At 28.4% G+C, this 12,979-nt stretch overlaps 1 protein-coding gene across 1 annotated transcript; it reads right to left on the bottom strand.

The window, feature by feature from the left end:
• Positions 1–3,969: 3,969 nt before the first annotated feature.
• On the bottom strand, positions 3,970–5,099 carry LOC125876570 (uncharacterized). The gene is made up of 2 exons (XM_049557782.1): positions 4,849–5,099; positions 3,970–4,596 (listed from the first exon to the last, which is right to left on the bottom strand). Exons 1-2 carry the CDS (start codon positions 5,038–5,040, stop codon positions 4,120–4,122), a joined length of 669 nt encoding a protein of 222 aa, XP_049413739.1. The 5' UTR covers positions 5,041–5,099; the 3' UTR covers positions 3,970–4,119.
• Positions 5,100–12,979: the final 7,880 nt, after the last annotated feature.

Raw genomic sequence — 12,979 nt, 5'->3', positions numbered from 1 at the left:
ATATAATATAATACACTCAATATTTAATAATAATAATGATAAATAAATAATTAAAATAGAACCCAACGTCAAGTTACTATATCAGTAACTTAAGTCTAAGAAACTCAATTTGCAGATTGTGAATTCAATGTCAAAATACATGTAATTATTAAATCATTAGTAAGTATAGGATCATCCAATCATTATCTAATGATTACATCCATATGGCATGAAGGTATTTGTTTCTCCAAGTAAAAAAATACATTAGAATAGGTATACCCATTCCCACTTGCAATACAATTATACTTACTTTTCACTTACGACCCCACTTTAATTCACAATAACAATGATATGTTCTTACCCATTTATACAAATACAAAAATTCAGGCAATGATGATGATTACATTACCTGAACAGAAGATCGCTTAATGTTCTCTTCGTCTCCTTCGGTTACAGATTTTAGCCGCAACTGATTTGTGCCCTTTCGTGCTCGACTAAAAATATAATATTAATTATCTTTAACTTTGATTTATTTAATTTTTTACATGGGCTAAGTGGTATAGGATATTACTTATATTCTGGACTTGGCCCATTAATCACCCACTAATAAAACTTAATTATTTAATAAATACCACCAACTAAATAATCGAAATTATCGAATAGTATAAAATTCTCAAACCAACTTCACCAACAAGTCAAAAATAACTCGTGACAACTATCGAGAGGGGTAAAATGATAATTTTGTGAAAATTTTCAAAAATGACCTTCCGGGTCATTACATTAAGTTTGTCAAGTCAAACTGTGACAAGTAAAAGTGAACGGATGTAGTACTAATTATTCAAGTCATTTTTTATGACTTAAAACTATACATCAATTAATATAAATATTATGATAATATATTCATATTAATCATTACTCACATCATTCCTATTTATATGTCATCATTTTAGATTTCACGTATCATTGTATATTTATTTAGTGTTCTCTTAATGTCGTATTTTAAATCAATAAACACGAATTAATTTAGTTTGATTAATTGTTTTGACCAATAAATATAAAGTATTTACTTGATTTTTCTATGTTAATCAAATCAAATACGTATTTTCAAACCTAATACTCTAACTCTTCGGGGTAAAATAGGAAAAAATAGTGTCATTTATGCCTTGATAATGTGAAATGAAGTTGAACTTATGTTTTTTACTGTGTATTTGAACATACATTTTACTTGAAAAACATAGTCCATATATATTTCTCACACTGATCAGAGATAGATTTAAACTTTAAAATATGTAAAAATTTCATAATTAAATAAATATTTAAAATTTATGATAAAACAATAAGTTAGACTTTGATCGAACAAAGGGAAAAAAATGTGTGGCATTTAATTCCGGTCATAAATGATATCACTTTGACTGACGTTAGTCTTCAAGAAAAAAAAGATTTAAAGTAAACTAAAATTGGACACGAAACTCAAAGAATAATCACTTCTATTTTCGTCAATTTCACACCTAATAAAATGCCACCACACATATATATACGAGTTAAATTAAATTTTCGCCTATGGGTCTTTTAAGACAATTCTCTATTTTAGGTTACAATCAAAAAACTCTTTTTTAATAGTTAAAGTGAAAAATGTTATATCACGGTATAAAATTTTGTAAGCTATTGTAAATATGTTGTTCAATGTTATCCCGAAAGTAATTTTTCAAAAAACTATATTAAGGATAACATGTAAATGTTAAATTTAAAAAATAGATATATTATATAATTTCTCATACTTTTTTTGTTTCATATTAAATGAATTTGAGAAGTAATATACACTTATTAAGAAAAACATTACATTCTAATCTTATTTTAAAATTTGCAATATGGACATTCCCATTTTAACAAGTCATTTTAGTGAACAATTTTATTTTTTTAAAAAAAAATTAGTGTGATTCTCACATAGAAAAATACTTATAAAAGTATTAAAATAGGGTGATGTCATGATCATGAGATTCTTCATGAAGATAACTCTAAAAAGTGAAGAAGTATTTTTATGTTAAAACTCTTAAAAGTCAAAGAGATTCATTAGGATTTACTCCATTATAATAAATGCAGAAATTCACGGCCTACTTAATAGTACACTTTTGACTGATTAGCTTAACTAAGACCAAATTTCATTTGGGAAATAAATCAATAAATGCAGCAATTTGTACAAAGTAGAAGAAAAAATAAAATGTGAAAAATATGAAAAAAAGGAGAAAAGATTTTAGATTATAAGAAATTAGAAGTTAGGGAGTAGGTGTGAGGTTTTAAAAGACGTAAGATTTGATATAATGTATTTAATGATAGTTAGGTGCAAAATTGAAAAAGAATAGTAAATGTGTCAATTAATTAGTTCAACCAAAGAAGCAATTAAGTCATCAGCTCTAAATGTAGTTGGATACCCCCATTTAATATTTTTTTTGAAGCAGAATGCTTTTATTATCCCACATCAATTGCAACTCCATTTATGTATTCTGACTTTAAGTTTCATCCACTCATAATTATGCTTTAACTTTTTTAACACTCCAACTCTTTTTTCTTTTTCCACAAATATCATACGCACTGAAAATTTATTTTATATTTTATTTAACCATCTGATATTCAAAATTTAGGATTCAATGTCGTCAGAACCCTTTTTAAAAAGAAAGAAAAAACTTGCTATCAGAAATTTATCCATTTAAATAGCATTGTTTTATTGGCATATTCACTTCTTCTTTTTTTCATATTGATTTCAACAATTAAGGAAGACATTTAAGAAAGTTACTACTTCATTCGTTCATGAGAAGCAACTACATTCACAAATAAAGTAATTAATATCGAATTTAATTGAAGGAATAGTAGTTTGGCTCTTTCTAAGAAATTAGGTATTTGTATTTAAAGTATGAAAGGTATATCATTGATAAAATCTCCATCAGCATTTATACTCTCTTTCAATAAACTAAAGTAAAATAGGACTACTTATTTAAGTTAGTAATAAAACTCTTTCAATATTACTCCAATTTAGGCCATGCTAATTTAGAATTCTATTGTAATAAATTTGTCACCAAATGTCAATAAAAAACCACAAAGCCAAATCTTTTGAACAAGTCACAACTCAAGAAAAACAAAAAGCAACTATTCGGTGTGAATAAATATTTACACTTATTGCAAAGATGTGTGATAATAGTTTCATTGTTATTTGTAAGAATATGAATTGCATTTCTAAATTTGTCTTCAAATAAAAATTTGACCAATTAATGCCTAAAGGGCCCATTCTTTGGTTGCATTAATGGTTAGAGTAGTAGATTAATGACAGAAACTTCATCGTTTTTATAACCCACAATTCACATTAATTACCAGCGCACCAATTTGATAAGTCCAACAACAATCGTACACTCAACTGCTTATTACTCCACTCAGGATCAATAAGTTTGGTCCATACCTGGTACTCTAATAGTATAAACTCAAAATTCTAACACATATCAACTATTACTATATGTTTGGGCCATACCTTATTCTCTAGTATAAATTATAAATTCTAACTCCGATCAACTTTTACGATATGTTCGGTCCATACCCGGCCTCTAGTATAGATTCAAAATTCTAACTCAGACCAGACCGACTTTTACGGGAGAATAACAAGAACCCCTACCCAGGCCGATTTTTTTTTTTTTCTCTCATGTTATAGCAATAAAACAAGAAAATTTACACTGGAATATTGCCAAGCATATTATTAATCCAGACTTGTTAACAGATATAGGCAAATCAGTTTCTCATAATCGGCAACATTATCAGGAATGAAAAAGGGTATTCAACCAATTCTCCATTCATGACTTGACTGTTATGCCATCAGAAACATTGCCTAAATAGCACGCACCATTGCAACGTGAGCTGAGGACTCGAATATACATACATATGCATATTGCCAAAAGACTGTACGCATGCATTTATCCTCGAAAAAGAGAGTGGGTAAGGCAGAGGAAGCCGAAGCTAAGAGGGAATTCATATACTACTACTCTGCCAAAGAAGGAACATTCATGTATATACTATTCTATAACTTACAAGATTATATCTTCTCTCCTATCTTTACAAAGAAAAAATAAAAATGATTTCTTGGCTGGCTCTTCAATCTTGTTATATGGATATGTTGAGATCAATCCGAGGCTTTTTCATTGCTACAGGTAATGGAACGATGGTATGGCAACGAGGGCATTTAGGATCGTTCTTTGAAATTAGCACATAAAGCAGGCAACTAGGACATCCAGCAGCGAAAGAAGAGGATATGTGCTCTTGATTGATCTCTGTATCCTTGACTGAGGATGAGGAATTTGATGACATTGACACGGATATTGAACGCTTCCGGGTTGTTTCCTTCTCTGCCCTTTCTAGAGCAGATTTCACTTTTTCCAGGGTGCATACACTGTGATAACTTGATGATGATGGCGAAGAAGGAAGCAGTAGTTTTAGGTCTAAGTTTGGTTCATCAAAGAGGTTGAGCGGTTGCTTTGATGTAGGAGGGAAATTAAGGTCTTGAAGCTTTCCAACTGTTTGTTGCTTCTGTTCCAAAGTCTTTGATGAAGAATTGCACCTCTGTAAATATACTTTTCCTGACTGTTGTGCAAATGAATGTAAAATAAAATTAATTGAACAGATATTCAAATCAAATCTCTCAACCAAGCCTAACTCAGTTGTTGAATCATTTTCACAGCCAACAACAAAAAAAAGGCTGATTGTTCGTCGCAATTAATACTGCAATCGTGTGATAATCAGGATCAGGTGAGTTATAACAAAGCAATCTGATTTAACGAATCACGGAAATTAAAACAAACAAACAGACAAAAAGGGTTAGGGTTTAATATTAACCTTGAGGTCGAGGCGTTTTTCCCATCCAGAAGGAACCTGCAAATCAAGGTCTAATTCCTTAGAATCAAGGGAGCGGCAACCTCCGAGCAAGTCCATGGTAATTAAATTGGGTGATGAATCATTTAATGAGGCACCACCAGCAGCAGTAGCAGCGTTCATAATCCTAACGAGAGAACTAACTTCAGCCGCCATTGATATTGATATTGATATGATAGAGAGTAAAAGAAAGAAAGGCAGAGTTGGAAAAGGGGGTTTTAGTGAAGTTGAGAGTTGGATTGATAAAAACTTTTCATAAGAGTACTACTCACCCCTATATAAATATAAATATAAATATAAATAAAATTGTTGATTGGCATTATGTGGATTAGTAATAAATGGGATTTGGAAGGAAGGAAAGGGCCGTCACCGTCAGTAATGGAGGCAATAAATGCTAAAATGGGACTCCGACTCTTCCCACCAGCTCTGCTTTTATTGCAAACATTTTTCTTCCTTAACACTTTTCTCCCTTTCATTAATTACAATCTATTTTTTATTATTCTCTCCTTTTCTATTTATTTATTTCTCACCATGAGTAATTATTCTCTTCAACTCTAATTTTTTCAATCAATCAATTAACATAAATTAATTACTTAATTCACAACTAATAGCCTATTTGGATTGACTTAAAAAAATATACTTAGCTTTTAAGTTGAATTTAAATAACTTTTAAGTCAAAAAAAAAATACTTAACTTTTAATTTTTAACTTATTTTAAGTTATTTCAACCTTATCAAACACTTCCTAACTTATTTTAAATTATTTTTATATTTGTCAAACACTTCAAAAGTCAAAAATGACTAAAAATATGTTTTACCAACTTTTAAACCCAATTCAAATACCTTCTAATAACTTTCAAGGATAAAATAGAAAAATATAATTTCATTTATGCATTGATTTTGTTAAATGATAAATACTTTTAAGAAACACATATTTTTAATAAAAACGACACATAAATAAAAACAATAAGAACTTTTTTGGTTTTTCTTCTTTTTACAAGTCCAAAATCTTTAAAATGTACTACTCTAATTTGATTATATCTTTTCATTTACCACCAAACTAATGTGTGTATGAGCTCGATAAAATTTAATACTGAAAATTTTCATTTTTAAGAATAAATCATTCCCTAACAAAATAATTTCAAAAACTCCAAAAACTCAGTCAACTAGGCCATAATTGAGACATTATACTGTCAGGAAAACAAAAGGGAAAATGGAATCGAAGAAAAAAGACATTGACATGGAAGCTATTATCCTTTAATATAATATATATAGTCAAAAGGCTTTTTCCTATATATGTATATATATTGAAAAATCCTTTTTGCAAGAAAATTTGATTAGAATTTGATCAAAATGATATTTTATCTATGTTATTTTACCTTTTTGAACATTTTTACTCTTTTAACTTTAATACCTTTTAACTTAAAAATGGGAAAAATATAGTTTACTTTAAAATAAAAAAGATATTATAGACTTTCTAATTTTCTGGTCATTTAGCATTACCCGTATATATATATATATTTAGTTAAAATATATTAAATTAAAAGAGTAAAAATATTTAAAAAGTTAAAATAACATAAAAAAACTATTGCCAAATTCTGATCAAATTTTTTGGCAAATTTTTTTTTTCATATATATATATATATATATATATATATATATATATTGTCCGTACACTTTTATCTAGGGAGTTCCAAGTAATTTTCGTTGGGATTCAAAAAAATCTTAATAAACGGTACATTAATTACACTACTTCACGTCCATGTATTTTAAAAAGTTGAAAGATGAAGCTCAATTTAAGGCTTTTAAATATTACTTTTTTCATTTTATAGGTTTAATTTGAACTTTTTGGTTCTTTCAGAAATAATAATTGATATGAGTATTTTATTTGATGTTTAGTATTAGATTTTAAAAAATAAGTTATTAATGATGAGAATAAAAAATAGAGAAGAATAATTTTATATATATATATATATATATTGAAAATCTAGTTTTAGAATGCCAAAATAAATAAAAATAAATGAAGGAAGAAGAAGTTAATTCACCACATATAAATTATACCCCCTCCGTCCAATAATGTTTGTCCATTATATTAAAAATAAATGTTCAACAATACTTGTCCACTTTATGAAATACATGAATAATTTTACACTTTGTTCTTAATTTACCCTTGTCATTAATTATAGTCATTTTCCCATTACATTTTTCAAGATATTGTATTTATTATATTCAAGGTGTGATATAGTAAAATTACCGTTCTATTTATAATTTCTTAAGAGGTGTGTCAAGTTAAAAGTGGACAATTATTATTAAATAGAGAGAAATCACATCGGTTGTTAATAATCTAGACGTACATCTATGACGATTAAAATGGTTAAGTACGACATTATAAATTCATACTAAATTAATAGTACACAAAACTAATGATTCTAATTTCTACATCAACAAGACAACGAAAATTCAATAAAAACAGAATTGCGAGCCCCTACCTCAAGTCTCAAATAAATCGCTAATCTTTTCTATTTTGTGTTAAATAAATAAATTAAGTTGTTAATATGGGCAGCTAATTTTGATCTATTTCAAAACACGTGTGGATGATCATGGGTTGCATATTGCAAATCGCTTCAACCCTCTTTGACTTGGTTTTGCGTGTGGCTCTCTACTTCTGACTTTTCTTTTTGTCAATTATGTACCCATTGGCCATTACTCATACTTGCAATCGGTTCTTCGGTTCGATTTTATCAAATTTTGATTTGATTTTTTGATTTTTAGAAAAGTATGGGTCGTATTTCATATCAAATTAATTCAATTCGATTCGATTTAATTTGATATTTTTAAATCGATTTTTCGATGCGAAAAATAAATAAATTGAAGATAAAATTAAAGTGTAAGATACTTAAAAATTTAAAACTTTGTTAAGAATTGATGTGTCTCTCCCTGGAACACTTTATGCTAAATAAAAGAGAATATATTTGTCTTTGTCAAGAACATTGTTTCTCCAACTACTTCTCGAGAAAAATAAGGACGAGTTTCTTTACATAATGCACATTGATAAAAATATGTTTGGGTTCCTCTTGGTGATTAATATTTGAAGTTAACTATGGAATTGTAAATTTGTTGCTATTTTGATTTGTTCATGAATGATTTAATTGTTAGTTGACTTTTTATTTTTAGTTAAGAAAATGCCCATATGTATATATATATATATAAAAAATTATTATTTTTAAAATTTTGAATTTTTTAAATAAAAGTTTGGTTCTTCGGTGCACCAACATTTTGAGACCCTTACACCAAACACCGAACCGAAGAATCAAACTTTTAAAAAAACAACACCCACACTGAATCGAAAAATCAAAGAACCAAATTAGTTCGATTCGATTCGAGTTTTAAAGTTTCCAATATTGATGTCCACCCCTACTTACCAATATCTTGGGTGAATCTGTGTATATATAAATTTTAAATATTTGATGGTAACTTGGTTATTATTAATCCATCATGTTATTATAAGTTTAACATAGGTATACTATATTTAGAAAATATTTTCATCTATAGTAATATATTTTTCTCACTTAACACTTATAATATATTACATAAAATAATTGATAAAACACATATAATACATGTTTAATGATAGATAATAGTACAATTTATCACACATTTCAATACACTTACAAATTACAATACACTATATCAATTTTTTACTAAACAATCATAATATATTTTAAAACACTATTAATATATCTATGTTGCATGCATAATTTACTTTTAATACATAGTGCAAATTTATTATATTATTGCTATAAATAATAATAAATAAATAAATAAATTATAAAAATCAATATTTATTTATTAAAAAGTAGTCACCCAAATAATTTTTCAATTTTATATCCTCAATTTACTTTTAACATGTTAAATATCCCAATATATTCTTTCCCTTGAAATGACTCCCTCAATTATAATGAAAAGAAAAACATGTGACTCTCTTTGTATATGCACGGATGCTGCACCATGGCTACTGTTAGCTTAAGCCCTACTAGAATTGTAGAGTATTTGAATTCCAACTAATATATTTCACACTTGCAATATATTGCCATTTTTATTTATTTATTTTTCCTACAAAATATCTAATGTTGTACTTTTCATTATGTGGACGTTTCAGCTTTCGTTGAGAAAAAATCTACTAAAATTGAAAACAGATTTATAATTATAGGAGAAGTTTTTATTGGATCTTTGAGACTTAGGATTACTGATATTAAGAAGCTTAAAAATGATTACAGATAACAAAAGCATGAATAATACTACAAACAATTAAAACGAGACAAAGTACTAAATGGACTTATTAATTGGTAGAGGTCACCCAATATAATGTTGAAAAAAAGATGACAAATATGTACGATCAGAAAGTTGAACACTTACAAAAGGATCGTCGGTGTGTCCTTTTTTCACCACCACATTTATCTATCTATAACTATAATATAAAATCCGATAATATCTCGATTAGGCTTTTTTCATTAACCATTAGTCTACATCTTTGAATATGAATATATTTTTTTTAACATTAATTAGTACTGCGTAAAATCACTCGTTTTATGTATCTATTGAACATCAGTATTTTTATTTTGAATGGAGTATTAAATAGAGTTTATTGAAGGTTGAATAGTCATATGGAGAGTTGCATAATGCAGGTTCACCTTCCTTGTGTTGTGTCAATAAATCAAGAAATTAAATGGTGAGAGCTAATTTTTGGTACAAAAACTTCTTCTCCCATTACCTCTACGGATCAATTAATTAATTGAATACTCCTCCTATCTTTAAGATTTGCATTTAATGGATCATAGCATTTATGATTCAAAATATATGTGATCCCACTACCACTCACTTTGAAAAAATTAAACTATTCTAATCCCACTTTCAATCTTATATTTTTATTTAATGTCTCTATTTTATAAGTATTGCTCTCAAAGTCTCTCTTCAGGAATTGTTTTTGTGTCTATATGAATTGTTCAATCATTAGGGGCCACGCTCTGCACCCTTCGTTCGGAAATTTCACTCAATATTCCACATTCAAATCACCAAGTGTTTTAACAATAATATGTTTGTTATATACTGGAGTAGTATATAATTTATTCGACAAATAAATGTTCTCCTTCACATTGTTAAGTTTTGAAGGAATCATAGATCATTCAATATGGACTTCTTTTATCAAAATGAACAGTATATTGTTGCGACTTTTTCATTGTTTAGCTCCAATTCAATCAAATCCATGTTAAGGGTGTGATATTAATTTAGTGCAACATTTGGTATCTCATAAGAGAGGTTAATGATTGATTCCTTCATGTCAATGTTCTCAGTCGAGAGATCTCACTACATCAAACTTGTTTAATGCGATCGCAAACTACTGCATTATTTTCCCAATGTGTACTTAAAGGGTATATAGCGGGCTGTGGGAGTCTTTTTTTTAAAAAAGGACAACTTTCACATATAGCAAACATAAAAATCATATTTGTATCTTATAACTATAGTTTGCATAATTGCGCTCCATATCAAATTTTATGTTTGCTATGGAGTATCTGTATATTTCAGGATTCATTCGAAGCTATATACAATTTTATTTTCTAAATAAATTTAATAAAAGACTGTAAATTCTATTACAAAAAAGGAAGGCAATTGCTAAACTCATGCAAAAAGATCTCTTTCCTTCTACGACTTCTTCATCAGTAGTGACTCCATTGTAACTGGGTACAAGTTTGCCTAGAAATTTAACACCCTAAAAAATAATACATATACAGTTTTATTCAAATATACATAAGTATGACTTACTGTGTATAAATATGACACAAATACAATTACTGAATTGTATAAAATAAGATTTAATTCAATTTATTTTATACAAGTTTTATAAATAAGATTATACATTATACAACACATTTCAATTGTATAATAGTTTATATTGTATATATAGTGAGATTATTGTACTTCTATTAATGGAGAAAGGTTGTATATTAAACCTAATGGCTAAAAAAATACAGATCTGTATAAATAAACATATAAAAAAGTACATATATTCATTCTGTATAACATAATTTTATCTAAATATAACATAAACATATTTTATATGTATATTATATATTATACAAAACATTAAAATTGTATAATTGTTGATATTGTATATATGGTAAAATTGTTATAATAACTACTGTTATTTATACAATAAGTTTGTATATTAAACCTAATGGATGTACATATCTGTATAAACAAACAGATATATGGCAAAAATTTACAGAGAAAATATAAGATTAATATACAATCGTAATATACAAATTAATATTATACAAATACCTAAACTTCTTCATGTCCATCTTGCTCCAATGAGCCAGAAACAATTCTAATATGCAATTGCTTTATACAATAAGTTTGTATATTAACCTAATGGCTAATATACAATTGTTTTTCCTTTCCTCTTCTTACTTGAACTAGCATCGTACTGATCTTTCTCACCTCCCTCAACAATTTCAGATTGCTTTGATTTTGCACTAATTTCACCCAATTTGATTGGGTCATTCTTAAATTTGGATATGATATCTTTAATTTATTTGGATTTGGCAATTGAGCTGGCAACCTCTCCAAAATTCTGAGTTAGACCCAAGGAAAATGTTCATCCATTGTATAAGTGAAAAATTTGTATGGATTATGATTTCATATGAAAGTTTAAGAAACATGGAAAAAATTGAAAAAAAATAATTGATTTAGAGGTTTTGGCGGTACCTGAAATTTTTGAAATTGCAATTGAGAGCGTAGTAGTGAAGATTTGAAATTCAAACTGATTTTCTGGAGAGAATTTAGGAGAAATTGAAGGGTATGGGAGAGAGGGAAGAGATGAAGTGAATTGTATAAAGGAATAGACTTCCGTTTTTTTTAATTTGTGGGACCCATCAGTAGCAAGATATGCGAAACTGTAGCTACTCAAGGAAATAAATGAAACAGTAATTTATTTTCAAATAATAGTTTGCCATTATGCACAATTTTCCCAAAAAAAAAGAACTCTATTAGTATTCGATCTCTAAGGAGGTTAAGGCCCAACTAATTTTTCTTGTTTTTTTTTAGGAACTTTCGCATATAGTCACTCATAAATAGCCTAATTACACTCTATAGCTATAGTTTGCTAATTCAGATTCGTAGTTACATGTTATAGGGAGGAGAGTGACGAGCGAGACTGGGAGAGGGAGGAGAGAGGCAAGCGAGAGAGGGCAGAGAGTGGGAGAGAAGTGAATTGTATATATGTATATCAGTTAGATAATTGTATATTATACATATGTATTTGTATATTCTGGCGAGAGATATTGGGAAAGGGAGGAGAGGGGCGAGTAAGATTGGGAGAGGGAGGGGAGAGGCGAGCGAGATTGGGAGAGGGATGACAGAAGCGAGCGTGATTAGGAAAGGGAGGAGAGAGGCGAGCGAGAGGGCAGAGAGTGGGAGAGAGGTGAATTGTATATGTATATCGGTTAGATAATTGTATATTATACATATGTATTTGTATATTCTGACGAGGGAGATTGGGAAAGGGAGGAGAGAGGCAAGTGAGATTAGGAGAGGGAGGAGAGAGGATAGAGGAGAGCGAGATTGGAAGAGGGAGGAGAGAGGACAATAATTTGTATAATTCGCAGGTACGTTGTATAATTCACCTGTTTTTGTATAATTGGGTAATATAAAGTCTGGAATTATACAAATATAATAAAACTTGAAATAACGAATTGATACAAACATAAACGTATGAACTTTAAACAATTATATAAAATATATTATACAAATTACATTATATAAATTATATTATACAAAATCCAAAAACCACACATTTATACAAACTTTAAAAAGCTACATACAAAAAGATTGAATGTATATGATGACAAAACTGAAAAAACAAAGGCCATCATCGTCATATACAAATACAAACAATCGTATATAAATACAAATCAAACAAGAATGGTTAGTTGCGAATTATACATATACAAATGACTAATTATACAAACTCGAAGTCAGCCCACATAATTAATGTATAATGTTAGTTGCGAGTGGTAATTATAGCAAACTATAACTATG

This window comes from Solanum stenotomum, chromosome 9 (genome assembly GCF_019186545.1).
Source record: "Solanum stenotomum isolate F172 chromosome 9, ASM1918654v1, whole genome shotgun sequence".
NCBI classification, from domain to species: domain Eukaryota; kingdom Viridiplantae; phylum Streptophyta; class Magnoliopsida; order Solanales; family Solanaceae; genus Solanum; species Solanum stenotomum.
The sequence above is the reverse complement of the archived record's forward strand: the minus strand, read 5'-3'. Positions and strand labels throughout refer to the sequence as shown.